Genomic DNA, 20,537 nt, shown 5'->3' on the forward strand with positions numbered 1-20,537 from the left:
TGTTATGGAGCATACAGAAAATACATTTCAGTGCTATTGAATGTTTTAGTCCTTCATACTTTATCAAAATAAAACTTCACTGCCACTCGTCTGCTTTCCTCCAGTCCATAGCTAGTCCTTTCTTTGCTCCATCTCCATGAGTTTCCTGGTGGTAGCATTTCACGTTTGTCTCCAATGTGCTTTGTAAGAATTACCCAGTCTCACTAGATCCCTAATTAGTTTACAGGAGGTAAGAATGCTTATTGTCTAATATGAAGAAATGGGGTAGCTGAGCCAATATGTGCATTCAAAGGTAAGTGGTATTAGAGTGTAAATGAGATTAAACAAAAAATTTACTTGCCCAACTTCAAGTGGCTAACATTACCTAAAAGTGCATATTTATACCTGTGTATGTTCTTGAATCAAATTGACTCTGCGATATCTGTGTAGTCTCTATCTGCTGGCTTTGAGATGAGCTTGTTTTGCTGTGGTAGTTTCATGATGTAACCTTTACTGTAAAAGAGGAATATTTGGTCGCCACATTTTTTAAGTAGAATTCAAAAGAAAACCAGGCCAAATCCAGCAACCAAAGGCCTTCTGGTATTAATGAGCAAGAACTGTAGAGCGTATTGTCACATATTATTAATAACATCCTTATTAATAATTTGTGTGGGTTAGTGCAGGGAGGTTTCAGTTACTCGTGTTAGACCTTGTTTAACAGTAAGACAATCTGTGCTCAAGTAGTCTTACAATGTAAATAGTTTGGTTTATATCATGTAGGTAACATTCAACTGTAAAAATATGAAAATGGAAGAAGTGTCTTTTTTAAGTTCAAGTAACAGACTTTATAAACGTAAACTAAAACTAATGAATGCAAATGAGTAGTTCTTTTCTCAAACTGTTGGCATTCCCTGCATCCCAGGCACTTGTGAAATTCATGCTTCTGGTATTCCAAAAAGAGAGTGGCCAGGAATACTCCCACATTTTTTGTGCTTTTTTTTTTAAATGAGTGTTTAAAGAAAATTCTTAAGTATGTTTTCCTGAGACAATGACTTAATGTAGAGTGATGGGGAGGACCTGTATCAAATTTATGCATCATTTTACTTTTCAAAAATTTACTCTTTCTGTGTCCTGTTGTTGGTCGAGTCTGGCCTCCTTTAAAAGCATGCCAAATCTGATTTTTTTCTAAGTGAGACAGTAGAGATTAACCCAACTGCAGTCCTGTCTACTGTGTTTCATCATAACACATGATGGAATTGTACACTGAAATTATTTTGTTCCATTCTGTGGAAAAAAATGAACCAAAAAAAATTAAAGTAGCATGGGGAGGAAACTGTTTTGGATGACTGCTTCTTGCGTGGTGAGTTTCCCCACTTGTCCCAAGTTACCTGACAGACCCAGAGACAGAATGGGCATTGATAGAAATTTATGCAAAGACACAGAGTGAAAACACTCTTTTACAGTGAGCCACAAGGCCTGTTCAGGAAGGAAAGAGCCTTCATTATTGTCACCATCACATTTCTTAGCCTGGGCTGTAGAAAGCATAAAAGAAGTCTTGGCTCACAATGGTCTTAAATGAACTGTGAATTCAGCTCTAAACAAAAAACCAAATAGGCTGTGTGAGACTGACAAGTGCAGCATAGCCTCAGAGGCCTCAGAGCTGTGAGGAGACGACTGCCTGTTACCTGGCAGACCTGAGGTCATGTGAAGTTGTATAAAAGCCTCAGTGCTAACTAAATAACAAACATGTAATATGAGGACATGATGGTTTATAAGACAAAATTTAATTTCCTGGTATAAACAAGGGCTGCAAGAGATCATAGTTCAGGGTTGGTAATGACTTCACAAGCTACTGTCAGAGTCAGTGAATTTGGGTCAGGAAGAGTTAGAATCACATTTGTTCCCTGTAAAGCTGCTGCAAGGCTGCTGTTCCCCACGCGTTGCTGCAATGCGCTGCACGTGCCCCGCACACACTCGTGTTGGTATAACCTTGTCTGAGGTCATGTTTGCGCTCGTCCTGCGTAAGCCTCTCTGACCGTCAACGTGTTCAGTCGAACTGTAAGACCAGAACATTTCTCTGTTTGTTTATGTTGGTAGAAAACAGCACCAAACTTTTTTTAAAAACTTGACTTTATGCATTTCCATTTGTCACTTTTTGTTGTCACCCTCTGCACACAATGTTGGGTTTCAAAAGATAGGGAGATCAGAATATGTTCAGGGTATATCTTGAACAGAAAGACAACTTCAAGTTTTCTAGGACTCAGAAGAAGCAGGTTAGAAACAGAACATCCTGCTGATCCAGACCACTGACCTGGTACTGCTGCTGTAGGGCATGAGCTTTCACATGTTTGTGAAACACGTGGACCTTCTGTCCATCCCCAGTTTTGGTTTTTGCCTTTTGGAATCAAAAGCACGGACTCAGTTCCTCGTTCAAAAAGTCAGTTAAGGCCTAGGACAAAAAAAACCCATCCAAAATTTAGAAGTACCTGGTCTTCGGAACTCAGCTTTGTCATGACAAAAGGCAAAGTCTCTTGGCAGGTAGAGTTGGAAAGAGGCTGTGTGGACTGATGTAAATGTCATATTTTTTATTTGGTTTGAAGAACAACTCAGCTATGCAGTCAAGAAGATACATTTAAGACAATAAGGAAGCATGCAGAATTACTGGTCTTTGTTCTATTTAAAACCACAATTCTCAGTGTATTTATTTCCTGCTTGTGCATCTCACCGTCAGGTTTTCTCCTGAGTCAATCAGCTGTGGAAAACATCTGCCATTCTTTCTCTTCAGCACCTACCTTGTGGTCCTCTAAATTATGATATCTTTTTTTTGTTTGTTTTGTTTTGTTTTGTTTTGTTTTTAGTAGAGAATGAGAAGGGAAGGGTCTTCAGTTTGTCCTTTTGCTTACTGCCTCAATAAATTAGGTCCTTCCTCTAATGCTGCATGATAGTGTGTCAGCCTTAGATGGGGTTATAATTTGGCTATCTCAAATGATGGGAGCATCCTATTAGGAGCAAAGATTTTTAATTCACCAGCAGTAATGTATTCTTTGGCAGTCTTGAAGTAAGTTTTTGAGGTGAATCCTGGGGCTCTGCTCAGCACTGACTTCCCAGAATGGTTCACCATCTGCAACATGATGCTAATAGAGCATTCTATCACATGGTACCCCTTGCTTCTTCAGTAATTGTTTTCTGGGTGTCTGCCTCTCTTGTCTGCAATATTTTCATGGCCATCTTCTCTTTAGTTTCATTCCTTCAGAGAGGGACAGAATCACAGATCTTGTATCAGCGTCAGTTTTCTCACAGTTCTCACTTCAGAGAGATTTTCACTCCTCTTTTGAATACCAGTCATCCTCTCTTCTCTATTAGCACCTGTGCCATGGAATTCTCTCCTCCTCCTGTGGTAGGGGCTTACTCTGTGCTGTTTCCATTGGTGATGATTATTGCTGCCACAGGAAGAGCTTGAATGCATACAGCCACCTCCAGGTAAAATGCCTGGAGGTGTATATGTATTGGCTGGCTGGCTGTCCATGACTTTGCGTGTCAGCTGCTCCAGATGAAATTCAAAATACCCATAATAAACCGTTTACTGAAATGGACAATGAGAAATTCTAAGTATTTCTCTGAAATTTTAGCACTGCAGCCAGACCTTTGGCTTCTTGATCTGTAAAGCCCAAAATATCATTTCAGGACAAAAACCTTGATCGTCTCCCAAAGAACTCAGCTTTCATCCTATTCTGTCAAAATTTAGTAGTCACGGAATGGGAAATCCATGCCCTGAGTGCCAGGCAACAGCACGGAAAGAGACAAGCCTTTCAGCAGCTCCTGAAAGTGGTGCACCTTTGTGCACTGCAGAGTCCTGGGGAGGCTGAGCACAGCGGGAGCACGTGAACATCATCTGTGGGGACATTCATCTGTGCAAGAGGAGTGGGTGCTCCAGTCCCTCCTCAAGTTCCTTCCCTGTTTTATGTACCCATAAGATGTAGTGCTGTGTGTAATATCGATCCATCCCACTGAGGCCCTAGCTGGCTGCTGGGGAGCTAATCTGACATGTGGATGTATCCATACCCTCCCTCTTGGACAGAGGACTGAATCTGACTTGCATATTAAGCACTAATAATTTTCACAGCTCAAAGTTTTTTTGGGGACTCTTCTATTTTTTTCCCAAAATAAAGTAGTCATAGACAAAATTTCTGGTATGGAGAAGGCTGAATGAGAATTGTGCAAACCATTTTAAAGTCAGAGGTTTATTGCAGGCACAGGGCCAGCCAATGCAGTCTAGAAATAGGGGACATTTGAGGAGGCCACAGTTTCAGCTTTTGATACCCACATAAACAATTGAGACATTGCTAGGAAGTCCAAAGTATATTTGTAAATCGTTGTGAAATCTGTCCATTCATGATTTCAAGCCAAACTAGGAAAAAAAAAATTATTACTGTGAGTTGATTATTATGATCATTAACAGAGTAATAAGTACTGTAATAAGCCTATTCCATCTATCAATGTGCTAGAAGCCTTCATCAAATTAAGTTTTGCTGGAAACAGTAATAATATTTTAACATGAATTACCCTGTGTTAGCAAACTGGGCTTAGTCTTCCTCAGCATGCCACTCCTGTGGCAAAAGATCATTATTTGACTGCAAGGAAAGGGTGAAGGAAGGAGCATTTGCTCTTGCCTCAGCTTGAGAAACTGAAGAACAGTAAATATGACTGAGGGCATTATGTTACAGTGCACAATGCAGTAGAAGAAGTTACAATCATTAGCCTCTGGTCAAAAACTGAAGGCTCAGATTAAAAGGTCTTTCAGTTTTAACCTTGGTAGTTGTTCTACTTTCACAAATAAAAGGTAGAACTTCAAAAAGGATTTTAAAAAGCATTTACTTTGTTTCTCAGGATAAAAGAATAACTAGCTTCTCATTTGCAACAATTACTGCCTGCAGGTTAGTGCTTTGATTTGAGTTTTGAATGCAATCCAAGTCAATATGTCAATAAAACTCTTTGCCTTCTTTCAGCTATACTTGTAACTAATGCCACTGTCAACTCTTGTCAGCCAATTTCTTGGAAAAGATTTTCTGGCTAATTCCTTCCTTTGAAAATTGGATGGCTGCCTGCTCATTCATGTGAAGCCATAGCACAATATTTGCTATTGTTCTCTGACTTTGTTTTTATTTTTAATTTCTCAGGCTCATAAATTAGCTTATTTCCTCAGTTTACATTTTGTCCTTTTCCAATAGGTTTAGCATTTTAAATTGTTGACACATTATATAGCCTCCATAAAGAGGGAAGCATGTTCCGGGTCTGACACAATCCCAGCTTCCTTGCTGCACTTTCATGTTGAAGTAAATGGCCATTTACTTTATTCTGTACCTATAAATGACAATATGAACATAAGATATAGAACTTGAGCTCAAACTGAAAGAAGTTTTATTCAGTGTGCTGTTGTTTGTTACCAGCAGCAGAGAAAATAATACCCAGATACCTGTATTCACTCCCTGGTTTTAGAACATTGGAGGTGTGTGTGTCTGAGTTACCTCTGGGGACCTCTTAGAACTTGTCATACAGGAACAAGTCTTAAGAAACACAAAAAGATTTGGTTCTTCCTCCATCCCCATCACTGCTACAGCTCCCTGTAGTCCATATGCTCACTGTGGAAAGACCCTTGTAATCTGGATCAGGTCTTTAAAACTGTACCATCCCATGTGAAGCATTTGCCAGAACAAACTAATTAATTATCTGCAAGAAAACAAAGCATCCTGATTAGCAGCATCAAGGAGATACTGGAATACAAAATCTAATACTGACTGAAGCTGTTTCTTTAACATGTTACTCCAGTAGCATCTGTCTCACTGTATTTCTTTTAATCTAGTTTGTTCCTCCTCATGCTACTTTGAAGAACAATAGTGTTGCTAATATTCTTGTCCTTAGGTTCAGGTTGTGATGTTGTGACCTGTCTTGGCTTTGACCAGGGTGGTTTAGCTTTTATAAACTGAATGGTGACAATGGGTCAACTTGCTGATCTCAACATAAATTACTTCCCCAAAATCATACTTTAAACACCACACATGATTATGTTCTACTCTTTTTCATTTTAACAGTAGACTTTTATTTCAAAGTGTAGCAGTCTGGATTTGCCCTGGTCTCTAATCCCGGTAGATAACAGTGAATAGCAGAAACAAACAGCTATGAAGTAAAACACTGATAGCCAGAAAGGTTGATTGCACTTTATTAATTTATTATTAGATGAAATTGCAAAACCAGTGTTGGGACAGTGTAAGTGTAGACTAAAGTCCCTGAAGCTAGCAATTTCTTCCACTTTGTGTCTGGAAATTTAAGAATTCTAAGAATGGTGTAATGAGCCAAAGCAAAGATGAGCTTGGTGTAGGAAATTCCCAGACTGCTTTTTCTAGCTCAGCCCTGGTCGAAGCAGGCAGCCCGCACTGCACTGGCTGTGGTGGAGTACAGCAGCTGCCTGCTACTCTCACAGCCACAGTTCAGACTGAAACCACACAGTAATCTTTTAGGGGTTTGGAAGCTGTGAAACCTCCTGAAAGCCAAGTGTGACAGGAATAACATGGTCCTTACAGACTGAAAATGCCTAGGTCAAACATAAACTGAGGGCAATGGTGGGGTCTCCTTAAGGTTGTACCTGCTTGCAGTACAGCAGTTCGGCCCACAGCACTGCACGTGTAGCTTCCGTGCAGATAACACTTAATAGCAGAGGGTTTTTTTCTTAATCCTCAGTCCTGCAAGTACTTGTTTCTGAGGTATTCCTACCCTTGGCAAGTCTGTTTCTGAAGAGCCTCATCAGTGAGGAGGGCTGCAAAGATCTGGCTGTAAGGCAGTAACATCCTGGGGATCTGTGTGGAATACAGTCTGTCTTCCCATCTGGCAAAACACACGTCTTCAGGTGAGAGGAGGGATCCTGCTGAAGTCCATAGTGCCACACAGGACAGAACTGACGCCAAGCTGCTGCTCAGGGTGGGGCTTTAAGGCACGTTCATCCCCGGCAGCCAGCAGGTAGGATCAGGTGTTAGTCCTGCAGCTCGCCACCCGCTCTGTGGCTGCGCTCCCGCAGCTCCAAGGAGGAATGGATGTGAAATTTGTCATTGTTTTGGTTGTTCTAGCACTCATGGTTAGTCAGACGTCTGAGAGTAAGTAAATCTGTATTTTATCTTTTTCTATACTTTGATCTCTTAAAGAAAAAAAGACCTGAAGTGTGCCTGCCTGGAACCATGTCTGCTTGAGCCTTTGCAGCTCTGCACAGGACCAGAGGCGATAGCTTAAAGGTCTTTGCTGCTTTTCTTCAAAAAGTCGAACTCTGGTGTCTTAACTGAATAGCAGTTGGCATTTTCAGCAGTCAGGTATTCACCTGATAATTTCCTCTGCAAACCTGATGTTTCCACGACAGATGTGAGCAGGTTATAATTCTGTGAAGTGGCTTAAGCAAGAAAAAGCCATACGAGCTCTTTGTCATAGGAAACATTATCAAGAAGGGTTTACCTGCTGAGGGTGTAAGACCTTTAAAGCAGTGATTTCCTGAGGGAACACCTAGTAAAATGTCAGTAATTGTTTAAAGGGATCTCACAAGTTCAGGTGTAAATTCCTCCCTTACAATCTTCCCAGAGGAAATGTGTGTAGAAAATCACTTGGTCTTTTTCCTTTAAAGTGAAATTGCCCTGGGTGACAGAGGTTTCAAAAAATTTTTATGAAAAAATTCAACAGATTTCTCGCAGTAGAAAAGCAGTTTTCCATGCAACTTTGCTCTATGTTCAGTGCAGCATGTCTCAAGGATTCAGGAGATCCAATAACACTTAAAAATTAAACTTAACTTTAAAATTAAAATTTAAAAAGAAATTTTAAAAATTAACTTTAAAAGCTTTCAAAACCAACTAGGCAAGGCTGTGCTTGAATTCTTACTTTTTCTTTGTAATTTTTTACTGTAAAATAAACTGTGTTCACAGAGAAGGTAACTGAGATTCTGGAGTTTCTTCAGGATGATCCTTTCTCAGGCTCTACTGGCTTCAGTAGGAGCAGGAATTGTGGAATTCCTTGAAGATTTACACAACACATGGACAAAATCTGCCTTAGAATTGTATCCTGTTAAAATGGCCACTGCACCTGCTGTCATGGAAGGCTCTGCAAGTGCTTTTGTTCTGGCCAGTCAGCAAGGTCTTGCACAATAGAACTGACACATACATGCACAGGTCAAAGTAAAGGTTCTCTTAGAACGTGTTCTTTTACACTGAACCTCCTGAATGCCTTTACCACCCAACTTTCCTCATCCAGACATGCTCCCTACTTGACTAGAGTACTCAAATGGCAGACCCACAATAAAAATGAGCAGAATTTCAGGTGGCTGGCTGGGTTTCAGGCACACCCTACCTGAGCTGAACCAGATTTGTACTTAACCCTACCTATGCTTACACTTTTTAGGCTCGCCATTATGCACCCATTTATTTCAGGGTGACAGTAGACATACAAGTAAGATCTGGTGAATACAAACTTATGATAGTTTCCTTTGCTTGTGGATACGAATTGGCAGCTGTTGATGGAGGTTAGGAAAGCCATGTTGTTCAAAATCACACCTAGCTACAGGCTTAAACATGACCCAGCCAGGCAAGGCCAGAAAAAAAAAATCTAGGTATTCTGTAGGGTGTGATGGGGATTTCTCCTCCTCAAACTCTACCCCTTTACCCCCATTCCCCATAATATAATTCAAAATAAATTTTTCAATTTTGCTTTTAAAATCCTGGTAATCTTCCATGATCACATCTCAGCCAGGGATTTACAGGGATTTCCTCAGTGAAGAAGGCAGCACTGCAAGAAGTATGAAGTAGGCTGGACAATGAAGCTTATTCCAGAGATGGCTGGTTTGAATTTCAGTTTGAAAAGAAAAAAATTCTGTTCTGGAAGCTCCTACATGAATTTCATCTTGAAGACATGAAGGGAGAAAACTGGTAATTCACATACAGTAATAGCATCCAAATCAAATGTTCAATGATACAGCATAGGAATAACAACTAAATAAGATTGAGACTTCCCAAAGGAGTTATCTGGACTTACCCTACTGAAGGTATTCCAGTAATGTTAGTCTGGTCTGTACAGTGTGGGAGATGGGCTCCCTCTTCTCAAAATGTGTTTCTTTACAGAAAAAAAAAACAAACCAGATTTATGTTCACATGACAGCTTCTTTTTGCATCTTAATATGCAATACATTGTGATGTTTGTTTTTTGCTAGGAATAGCAGAAATTTCCCATTCTGGTAAGGCAGTAGATATTATTGGTTTTTTGACCACATCAATATTGCACTCTGTTTTGCCAATTTTCAGCCTGCATTTCTTTGATGCTCTGTAACCCAAGCACCAAGGATGTTGTATGGAGACAGACAGCTTGCAAACTGATCATGATTTGATGGACAAAAACCTATCCTAAAATCCTGGCCTGTAGGAAATACCCATCTATCCATCTCCAGTCAGCCTTCCAGCTTTGAACATGTCTGTATTAACAGAAGAACAGCAAAAGCATCACTTCATAACTTAATTTATATTTATTCTTTATATAGTATGCTATTTTTATTTATGTCTTATTGTTTATGGTTATATGGTTTTAGCCTAGAATCCCTTCTATCTTTTTTTTTCAACTCTCAGAATTGTGCTTTAACTGTATGTATTGCCATGTCAAAATAGTAGGATGCATTGGAACATTTTTCAGTATTTGAGCTCCCCTCTCAAGTCCAGCAATTAAGCAACTTCCTTGTTTTTACAGTTTATGTCTATGCTGTATTTCCCAAGAATTCTAACATCCTGCTTTGTTCACCTGTCAACCAGGATCAGAGCCTTCTGCATAATGAAATAGTTATTTGCTTGCTTTAGGTTAAGATGAAAAGACATGCCTTGAGGTGTTGAACTCTTAAAATAGCCTCAAATTAAATGGGAGAAACCATTTGTGGCTTTATGAAATAAAGTGCTAAATATGCATTATGAGTGCTAAATAAGCTACCTTATAGTAGTTAATATTAAATGCAGGTGATGTGATAGTAAATTTCCATCCAAGGGAAGAGCCTGGATTCTATGTTTGTATCAATACACCCCATGTCCTGACTAAGCAAGATGCTAATACAGTTAATCAATGCAAAGTTGTTTGGGTTTTCTTTCCAGATGTACAAAGCCTACTTTGTAACCACAAAAGAATTCCATTAGGAAATACTAATGCCTGCTGCTAATAGCATAGGTGTGCCAAACTTGTGCAATGTGTGCAGACCTGCAACCATTCAGGATGAACTTGAGGCACAGTTAGCAGCAGGTCTCACATTTCAGCACAGAAGCAGAAAGTGACTCAAATTTATGGACCTCACCATGTAAGAGAAGCATTCCCTCAGACCACACAAAGTGTTGAAGGAACCCATCCTGCTAAATAATGTTACCCAAGTTGGTTGGGGTCCATTAGTTTGTGAAAATTCAAGAACTGTCCTGGTTTTCTTGGTTACATAAAAGAACAAGTACAGTGTGGCCTCTCACTCAAGCAGTCCAGTTCACAAAGGTGAACCAGGTGCTCTGCCAGCAGTACTGACAGGTTCTTGTGCACTGCCAGTAGGATTCAGGAGGGACCACCAAAGGCATGGTCAAAACTGACTGCTGGAGTAAAACTTGTGAAGAAAAGAGCTGCACAAGTTCTGGGCAGCTGGGTTGGGTCTGGAGTGGAGGGAAATGGAGAAAGGAAGGTAAAATGTCTTCCTTACTGTTCTCACTTAAAGCACAGCTTTTCTTTATCGTGTTTAGTCAAAAGAGACCAAAATGAAACCAATAGTTAAGAGCAAGCAAAGGGATTGGGGGCACAATGGTTCCATCACTCACCATCTATTTCCATGGGGCATCATCTCCTCTTTCTTCCTCCATCTGGCCCTCCTTCATGAGGCAAAGACCTGCCCTGCTGTAGAAGTCTCTGGGGCACCAAATGTAAAAGTGTTCAGTTCTTTTCCCCAGGATCGGGATTGACAAGCAGAGAGACAGTTTTCACATTCAGACTTAGAATGTTTATTTTACCTTATCTATATTACATTTTTACAAATAGTAAGTACTTCTAAACACTAACCAAACAAGCTACAAATGGTGACCTTGGGCTCTGTCCACAAGGCCTTTTAAGCAAAAACTATCCAATTATCAAATGCCAACTAATTTATTTTTATGTTTAACCCAAAAACCAAACACCTGTGTTCTGCACTGCAAACCTTTTCACCCCCAAAAATCACAAAAATATAACCAAAATCCATGAAGAAGAAGGAAGAAAGGCAAAGACAAACCAATGCCCAAGAACCTCCATCTTGTCTCTTATTCACTACTATATCTCTAAACTCTATATTTTTCACCCAGTAACTTAACATAATTCTATCTAACTCACACATTCACATTTTCAGTTTCTCAACTTAGTTTTAGACGCCTTCTCCATGGTCTGAAATTAAACATAGTGTTCTCTCAGGTGCCTGAGCCTGGCAGCATAGAGAAAGGGACATTTTCTGTGCCTGGATCTCCAGGACCCTGCCATGTTAAATTCTGTGTGGAGGAGGCTGGCAGAACCACTGACTGCCATTTCTCTCCTTACCAGTGCTCTGCCCTACCCCCTGCCCAGCCCCACCTGCCTGAAACTGCAAAGAAAAGCAGTACAAGAGCCTGGCATGCTCCCACTGTGTGCCACTGGAAGGTTCTTCATCAGGCATGACAGTTTTCCTAAGAGATTTGGTGAATCTAGGGATATCAGCTTGAAACTGAAGAAGGACAGAAAAGTTCTTTGTGGCCCCAGAAATTGAGTATGCACCAATAACTCTTTTTAGTATTTTTTGCCTGAACTCTAGACAACCAGCCTTCTCTGGCTGATTAACATATGGCTCTCAAGTTCGAGAATGACAATGAAAAAAGTAGAGCAGAAGGGTAAGACAAGTTTCTATAGACTAAGTTTGTCCAGATAGAGAGAGGAAATGGAAAAAGAAAGTTTAGGAAGTCAAAGAGATTTGATAATAATCAACTAAAAGGTAAAGACAGATATAATGGATAGTATTCATGGAGGTCTTGTTCCATGAGAAGCTTTGTTTTCACTGCACTCTATTCCCAAGTACTCCACTTCAATCACAGCATGGCTTGATTTGGAAGGCACCTTAAAGATAATTCAGTTCCAACCCCTTCTGTCCTGTGCAGGGACAAGTTGGACAACTTCAATGTTTTTTTCCCCTTTTTTCCTTTTTTTCTTTTTTTTTTCTTTTTTCTTTTTTCTTTTTTCTTTTTTTCTTTTTTCCTTTTTTCCTTTTTCTGAATGTGCTAAATAACTTTGAAGACAACAGGTCCTTCCCTGGAGAGAGTTCCCAGAGAAGAAATACCAAAATAGATAATATCACTTGCTAAAATAACAACAGAGGAATCCCTTCTGTCTCAAGATCCATCACTAGGCTTAGTCCTTTCAGCAGTTCCTTCAGCTTTAAGAGTCTCAGTGTCAGACAACAGGCCAAAATAATTTTTTGGGTAAGCTGCAGTGTATTTCTTACTGTGTCACTGAGCACTGAGACAAATGAAATCAGCAACACTGCAAAAATCCTCTTGACTGATAAATGGCACAAAACAGGCCATGCCAACAACCGTGTGCAAAACCACAGTTCTTTCCTTTTAACTACTGTTTAAATCAACGATTACTAATAACCCTGAGCTAATTGCTGAAACCACATAAAAAATATGGCCCTGGGTTGGGCTGAAATTATTAGCTTTGCTTAGGTTTACCTCCTAATTTCTTCCCACTTAGATTAAAATTAAATTATAGTAATTTAGTAGATTAGAATGAAGTTACAGTAACAATGGAGCTGCAGAATGGCTCAGTGCTCCATGAGTGCAGCTTCAGTTCTCCCAGGCTCTGGGGAATTACAGGATTTCCTTGGGTCACTGCTTTTGTACTTCATACACAGGAAAAAAAAATACTTTTAAAACTGACTTCCATGTAAAAAGGTACCAGTTCTCAGAAGTGCCTCTGTCAACAGACAATTGCTGGTAAAACTTTCATGTTCTCTGACAGAAAGACCCTCATGCCATGCATTCATCTGTGATTCACAGATTATCAAATTCTATTTTCCATGTTGTATCTGTACTTTCATACTTTCACTTAACAAAAATGTAGGAAAAAAAAAAAAGAAAATGAATTGTGACAGCTTCTTTTTCATCAAAAACCCAGTGCATGTCAGAATTCCTCAAAGAATACATACATATGAAAGCAAGAAAGCCTCCCCAGGCACATAACTCTAATAAAAATGTACTAGGAGGCTCTCAATGTCCATAAGAAATGCTCTTGCCTCTTTATCACCACTCATTTACATTTTATTTTCAGCCTGGTTTCTGCTGGGGCATTCCCCAGGTTCACAGGCTTGCTGCCTGTGCTTCCACTGCAGGGCACAGTTTTGTACAACTTCATGGGTTGGATGTCAGTGACATCCAATGCTCCAGGTCAAAGACTGACTGAGCAGTGGATGATTGAATTTGCTCTAAAATGGCAACTCTGGCCAAGTAAGTGGTGTCTAAATGTGCAGTTATAAACAAGCTGTTAAAGGTTGCAGTTCCAGTTGGTTAACTTTTTTGCAAAAGGGCAGTCAGCCAGAAGTGGCCAGTGAGACACACACAAGCCCACCTGGATGCATCAGTTTTACTTTATTTTCCTTGGTTGAGCCTGCGTATATTTTTTCTATAAGCTATAAAAATACATCAATATTAATTTAATAATTTTCAGTTATAAAGTGTACAAATGGCTAGCATGGAGTTATATAGTGCACTGAAAAGTGCAATAATGATAGTTCAGATCTGAGTTTCAAAGCAAGGGATGGTTTTAAGTATATAAAGTAGGATGTGAGCAAGAGGTAGTAAACAAGCAAAAACATCAGCAAAACCAGTTGAGGAATAGTTCAGGGGAAGCTGGCTCTCCCTAACACCTTTTGTAATATTCAGCCATTCCACTGGCAGTACTGGTCCTGCCAAATATTTTAGTTTACTGGACCCCAAAGCAATAGTGGAATAGACCTCTCCAAAAAGCACAGCAGACAACATCAGACAGTTTAAAATACAGTTATCCTTCCTTAAGTCTTTATCTGACAGAATCTTTCTGTCAGGAGCTGATTGGCAACAACAAAAGTTTATACTTAAGTTTTATCAACTCTATCTTGAGGACCCAGGAAAAAAATTACAGTCAGTGATGCTCAATGAACTGAATTTCCATTTGTGAACATCAGTTGACTTGCCTCACAAGAAGTATGCTGCTGAAGAGAGAAAAACAAAGGACAACTGGGAAATTACACAGGTAGCAATCAACACTTAATTGGTCCTTCTGAACCATATGATTATCTATAGCACTCCTCTCTGGGTTGCTGAGGAGACAACTGCTGAGCCAGCTTCTGTCTTTCCACCTCCCTTCTGACTATGAAATCCCAGGGCCCTGTCATCAATCCTACAGGTATAAAATCCCCCTTTAAGCAGTAGTAGGCAGTGTGAGTGCTCTCCGATGACTCCAGCTCCATTGCTGACTGCTCAAGCTCACTGCTACAGCTGTGCCAGCATCTGTTATTCCAGCACTAAGCAAGCACTCTTGTAAGAAGAAGCACACAGAATTGTCTTGCTTACAGGAAAAATTTTAAACAGACTTATGTCAGCTTACAGAAGTTGAAATTTATTCTCTTTTTTTTTTTTTTCTTAGCTCATGACTCTTGCATTCAAGGTTAAATGATTACTTAGGGAAAGCATGTATAGAAAGAAAAACAAAAACAAATAGGAAGGAAACTCCCTCTGCACTTCTCCCAGATTAGTTCAGAGTCAGGGACCCAGGGGACCCAGGGGTCCTTGCTGGGCTCATTTTGAAGTGTGGGTTTAATCCTGAGACCTTCATCCTAGATAAATCCCTGAGCAATACAGCTTTGCTTGTCCTTGAGCTAGTGGAGGAAATCCCTTTTAGAATATCTATTTCTCTGCTAACACAGAAGAAAATCAAGCCCCAAATGTTAGTATTTGTCTTAAAAAACAAAAATCCACCTAGATTGATGATCTTCTTTTGAAAGTTCAGTGACTTTTTATTTTCAAGATGGTATTAACAAACAGGAAAAAAATCTGCAGAAGATAATCCCACAGGGGAGAGACATTCAACCATGGGAGCCCTTGGGGTAAAAGAAAACACAAAGCCCAGCAAGACCATTAATCATTTCAAAGAGACAACAAAAGATAATGGGCCTGATTTGACCTAAAACCCAGAGCTTTTAAATTATACTCCTGACACTTCCTGTGTCATTAATGTTGGTGATCTTCCACAAGTAAAAAATAAATATTTTAAAATTACTTTTATATTACTGTAACAAGCCTTTACATATACGTGCACGAGGAGGGGTAAAGGAAACTTTTTTAAAGCACCAGTCTCTCTAGTGGGAGGAACTGAGAGGACAGTATCTCACTGCACAATCTGTGAGGATAACTAGCCCTTGACAGCACTCCGAATTGCCCTTCCACTCAGGCATGCAGCATGGGGAACAAACAAGAGTGTGAAGTGAGGCTGCAGGTGCAGGGCTTGGACCTCACTGGGCTCAGGGACACGTGCTCGGGTGGATCATGTCACTGCTGTGCTGCAGCTGAGGGATATGGGCTTTTAGGAATGGCAGGCTGGAAGGCAAGGAGTTGGTCTTTATGCAAGAGAGCAGCAGGAATGCATGGATTCTGCCTGAGGATGGAAGATGAGCTGGCTGAGAGCTTACAGGTCAGAATTAGTGGGCAGACCAACAGAGGTGATGTGGTAGTGTGGGTGTCTGCCATAGACCTCCCAGCCAGAGAGAAGAAGCTGAGTCCTTCAAATAGATGGAAAAATCCTCAAATTCACATGTCTTAGTCTTCATGGGGGACTTTACCCATGCTGATATCTGCTGGAAGGGCAATACAACAGTGCTGAAGCAATCCACAAGCTTTGATGTGCATTGATGACATCATCCACAACAAGTGATCAAGGATCTGGCACAGGAAAGCACTCAGGTGGACCAGATACTTGCAAACAGGGCAGACCTAGTCAGGGGCATGAAATCAGAGGCAGCATTGGCTGCAGTGTCCATAAAGTAGTGGAGTTTGGGATTCTAGGAGAAGGAAGCAGGGCAATAAGCAAGATCACGGACCTGGATTTAATAAGAGCTGATTTATAACCTCTTCAGAAATTTGGAAGAGTCCCATGGAATATGATCCTGGATAGAAGTGGGGTCAAAGAGGGCTGGCTAGTGTTTAAGGGTCACCCCCTCCAAGCATTAGAAAGGTCTGTTCTGACAAATAGAAACCTGAGGAATGTGTCAGGAGGCCTGGCTGGATGCGCTTAGAGCTTTTAACTGCACCAGAACCTAAAAACAGTATGTGGAACACAGGGGTGGAAGCAGGGCCACTGACCCAAGTGGAGTATAGGGTTGTCTGATCATGGAGGAATGAAGTTAGGAAGGACAAAATCAAAGCTGAGCTGGAGTTGAATCAGTCAAGAGATGTGATGTGTAACAAAATGTCCCACAAGTCTATAAATAACAAAAGAAAGAGGATTGAATATGAAAACCCACTGCTAAGCTGAACAAAGCGACTGGTGCCAAATTACATGGATCAGGTTGAGACACTCAACACTATCTTATTCTTACTCTTTACTGTGCAAACTAGGCAGACTAACAAGAATCCCAGGTTCCTGGGACCAGACTGAATGTTTGCAGCAAGGGTGATTTATTGTCAGTGGAGAAAGACTAAACTTGAGAGCACTTTTAAAAACTGGATGTATATAAGGCCACAGAACAAATAGGATGGACTACAACCAGTGCTGAGGAAGCAGTTTGATGTTATTGTGAGGCCACTGTCAGTTACCTTGGAATAGTCATGGCAAGTGGAAGAGGTTCCTGAAGATTGAAAGAGAGCAAGTATTACCCCTGTCTTCAAATAGGGCAAGAAGGAAGTTCCAGAAAACTACCCAGGCCAACCTCATCTCAGTCACTGGGAAGGTGATGAAGAAAATTATCTGAGAAAGCATTTCCCAAGATCTGAAAGACAAGATAGCCATCAGGAGTGGCCAGCATGGATTTATGAGGAGGACATCATGCTTGACTGATCTGGTAGCCATCTCCAAATAACATGACTAACTTATTGGTTTAGAGGAGAGAGATGGGGTTTGTGTACCTTGACTACAGGAAAGGTTTTGATTACTGTCTCTTGTAATATCATCATAGACAAGCTGAAAAAGTGTAGGAGAGACACGTGAAGATTGACACAGACAGAGAACTGAATGAAGGACTAGGTCCAGAGGGTTGTAATTGGTGCCACAAACCCCAGGGGTCACCATAGGCTACAATAGAGTTTGATACCTTCATTAAAGACCTGGATGATGGAACAGAATGTGCCTGTGACATGTTTGGAGACAATAACAAACTGGAAGCAGTAGCTGGTGTATCGCATGGCTTTGCACATAGAAATGGGCAGAGAGGAAACTCACAAAGTTCAACAAGGGGAAATGCTGAGTCCTGCATCTGGGGAGGAATGATGGCAGGCTGGAGGCTAGCAAGAACAGAAATAGAAATCTGATTGGTTTGTCTCTTGTTTTCCAGGACCTCCAGGTGCACCACATGGTTTTGCTGATAATGAGGGAAGGGGCATGAACACATGACTTGCTTCATCACAGAATGGCTGCTTGTCCCATAAAATGGAGTTAATTAAGCTAAGCACATTATCAGGGGCTGAGAGCAGAGCTCAAGCAGGACACAGGGACCAGATGGCCCTGCCTGAGCAAGGGGTTGGACCAGATGACTTCCAGAGATGCCTTCCAATCTCAACCCCTCTGTGATTCTGTACAGTCAAACTATGACTTATCCCTCTTATATCTGTATTGTTTCTAACATTGCTCCTCCTCTTTTTAGCTTTGTTTCCTGGGGCTTTTAACTGTTGCATGAAAATTTCAGATGAAATTCCCAAAGGAATTCTCAGAAGAGTGGAGAGATTTGAAATCCAGAAAGCTGATGGCCTGTGTCACCTAGAGGCTGTTATGTAAGAGATATTTTGTGTCTTTCACCCTGAAAGGGATCCTGCAAGTTAATAGCTATTAGGCAGCATTTAAATAAGTAACATCTTAGAAAGCTAACACAATTTCAAAAAATAACATTGTATGCGATTTAAAAAATTACCTTCCTTGTGATGTTTAAACTCGATTGTTAAAATGTATTTTTTCAGTAAATATACTGAATATTATTTTTTCAGAACTGAAAAAGTATTCATGCACCTTAAAGATTTCTCTGCTTTTTCAAATCATTTATCCCCTAAAAACCTTGCCTAAACTCATTAAACCAGCTTTACTTTTGTGCATAAACTATATCTATTTTTTTTCCTGGTACAATATCATACCATTTGGATTAAATTGGTGCATTTTCTAGACTTTTGCATGATAATCATAGTCATAATATCTACACAGTAATCTACTTAGTTATTGTTCATAGGAATGTTTTGCTTTGCACTGTGGTTCTTTTTGTACTGAAGTAATAAAGCATTTTTTCAGATTTTGGAATATAAGTTTAATCATGTAAACATAGATCCTAATATATTTGAAACCAGCAAAAAAATTAATAAACATGGCATAAAATATAACTTAAGATTAACCAAGTCTAACTTGGTGGTCTTCATAGGTGAATTATAATTATGATGATTTTTAAAAGCTGGGGTTTTTTTCTTTTTTTCTTTGAAAATGACAACCATTTTTTCTCTGTTAGTCTTCACATGAAAGGCAAAAAGTTCTGTGTGAATCCATGGAACAGAAAAATCAAGAAAATGATGAAGAAGATGAAGCACAAGATTCATAGGAGCAAATCTCATATCAGAAAGCAGAGAAGAACCAGAATTACCAAACAGAAAGAACAGAAGCAGTAGCAAAATGAAGCAAGACCCGTGATGAAGATACTGTGGCATACAGCACTGTGGGCAAGGATACCAGATTTCACCAGTGATGGATGATTGTAGGATTAAAATGACTTTTCAAATCTCTTTGTGCTAGAGAAAGCAGAGGCAGGAAACATCACCTGTACTCAGAACAATGCTGATCAGATTATCAGACAAATTACAAGGTGTTCCTGGTAATGCCTTGTAACAAGTACTTGCCATACCTCCTGGATCTTTTGGCAGACTTAAATCTTCCTCCCTCTCACCCTGCTTTTATGGCAACCTCCCCTGTGATTTCTGTTTTAACATACTGTTCCTTCTCATTCCTCCATTTTTACCCAGTCCTATCCTTTTCCTTATTCTTCCCTGCCAGCAATCATCTTTCTGCTGTTGCCTGTTTTGTTTACATTCTTCGAGTCATTAATCGTTTTTCTTCATCTTACATAGTTTCACAAACACTTTTTCAGATAGTTCCAGCTTGTTTGTCAACACCATGTCTTTTACCTGTTCTAAGCAGTCTCTGCTCCCAGCTGTTAATACCATGAAATATAATTTCAGTGATAATATCTGATCCTCTTCATAGGATTCAAAGTGTGGCACTCAGAGCTATGCAATAAAGATTGTCTCTATTGTTTTTGTTCATTCAATTTTGTTTATTCAAATACTCAGATCCTTCAATACACTCTTTGCAGAATTTCTCATAATTAGAAGGATATAACTGAGGATGACAGTTTGGCTACCCAGTCCATAGCCTCTCTTCTACTGTTCAGCACTGCCTTCTCCTGTGTGGCACAGTCCTGATTCCCTCCCTCATTCCTTGGAAACTTCAAACTAATTTAGTATTTCCACAAACACATCTCATCAACAGCACTTCTCACAGACACCTATAGAGTAAGCAGCTAAAAAGGAAGAAGAGAGATATCTTTTAAAGAGTGCCATAGAATGCAACATCTCATGAGCCAAAAATACTTCATATAGCAGCATAATTCCACTCTTTGTCCTTCCAGCAATTACTGTTTTTTTTTCAATCACTGCATTTGACTTAAATGAGCTCCTTTGAGTTGCCTCTAGTGTTTGCTTTGAAATTTTTATGTAAAACTACAACCTGCAAGCATGGCAGAAAGCAAGGCTGATGATAGGGGATAGAAGCAGCTGCTGGGAGGTCCCCTGTATAAGAAAGCTGATGAACAACTGCAGCAAGGTCACTAGAGATAAACAGCATACTCCTACAGATGCAAATCTGGGGAAAGAAACCTGACTCCCTCCAAAAGAGATAAGAGAAACAATTACTGTTCTTATGAGCCAACTGCCTTCTGACAGGGATGAGGCAACTGACATAATTCTTCTTCCAGATCCTAGGGAATATTTTGTACAGCATGTACACTGGCATAGCTCCATCTTCTGCCTGCTGGAATAGCATGCAGGAAGTCTGCTGCTGGGAGCAGGAGCTGGAGCTGCCCTTTCTGACTCTGAGCCTGCACAGAGGTTCTTCCTCCCAAGGCTGTGCTTGGCACACTGCTGATGCAGATTATGTGACCCTGGGTAATGCATGTTGAAATGGCACATGCTTTCCACCTCTTCATTTGCATTGCCTGGACACCACATGGATAATTAGCTAATGAGCATCACACAGAA

The 20,537-nt window shown here is 40.2% G+C and overlaps 1 protein-coding gene and 1 long non-coding RNA gene across 3 annotated transcripts; one reads left to right on the plus strand and one right to left on the minus strand.

Annotated features, from left to right (window-relative positions):
* The first annotated feature begins 2,409 nt into the window (after positions 1 to 2,409).
* Positions 2,410 to 19,494, plus strand: CCL28 (C-C motif chemokine ligand 28). Of its 2 annotated transcripts, XM_058826232.1 has the most exons (4): positions 2,410 to 2,517; positions 6,715 to 7,124; positions 17,894 to 18,020; positions 18,737 to 19,494. In XM_058826232.1, exons 2-4 carry the CDS (start codon positions 7,061 to 7,063, stop codon positions 18,891 to 18,893), a joined length of 348 nt encoding a protein of 115 aa, XP_058682215.1. In that variant the 5' UTR covers positions 2,410 to 2,517; positions 6,715 to 7,060; the 3' UTR covers positions 18,894 to 19,494. The 2 variants fall into 2 exon arrangements, with proteins under 2 accessions (XP_058682215.1, XP_058682214.1); XM_058826231.1 differs by lacking the exon at positions 2,410 to 2,517 and having other exon boundaries at positions 6,200 to 7,124.
* LOC131572845 (uncharacterized) lies at positions 4,363 to 10,972 on the minus strand. Its single transcript, XR_009276060.1, has 3 exons — positions 10,827 to 10,972; positions 9,037 to 9,114; positions 4,363 to 4,387 (listed from the first exon to the last, which is right to left on the minus strand). It is a non-coding gene; the product is annotated as an uncharacterized LOC131572845 (long non-coding RNA).
* Positions 19,495 to 20,537: the final 1,043 nt, after the last annotated feature.

This window comes from Poecile atricapillus, chromosome Z, assembly GCF_030490865.1.
Source record: "Poecile atricapillus isolate bPoeAtr1 chromosome Z, bPoeAtr1.hap1, whole genome shotgun sequence".
Lineage (NCBI taxonomy): Eukaryota > Metazoa > Chordata > Aves > Passeriformes > Paridae > Poecile > Poecile atricapillus.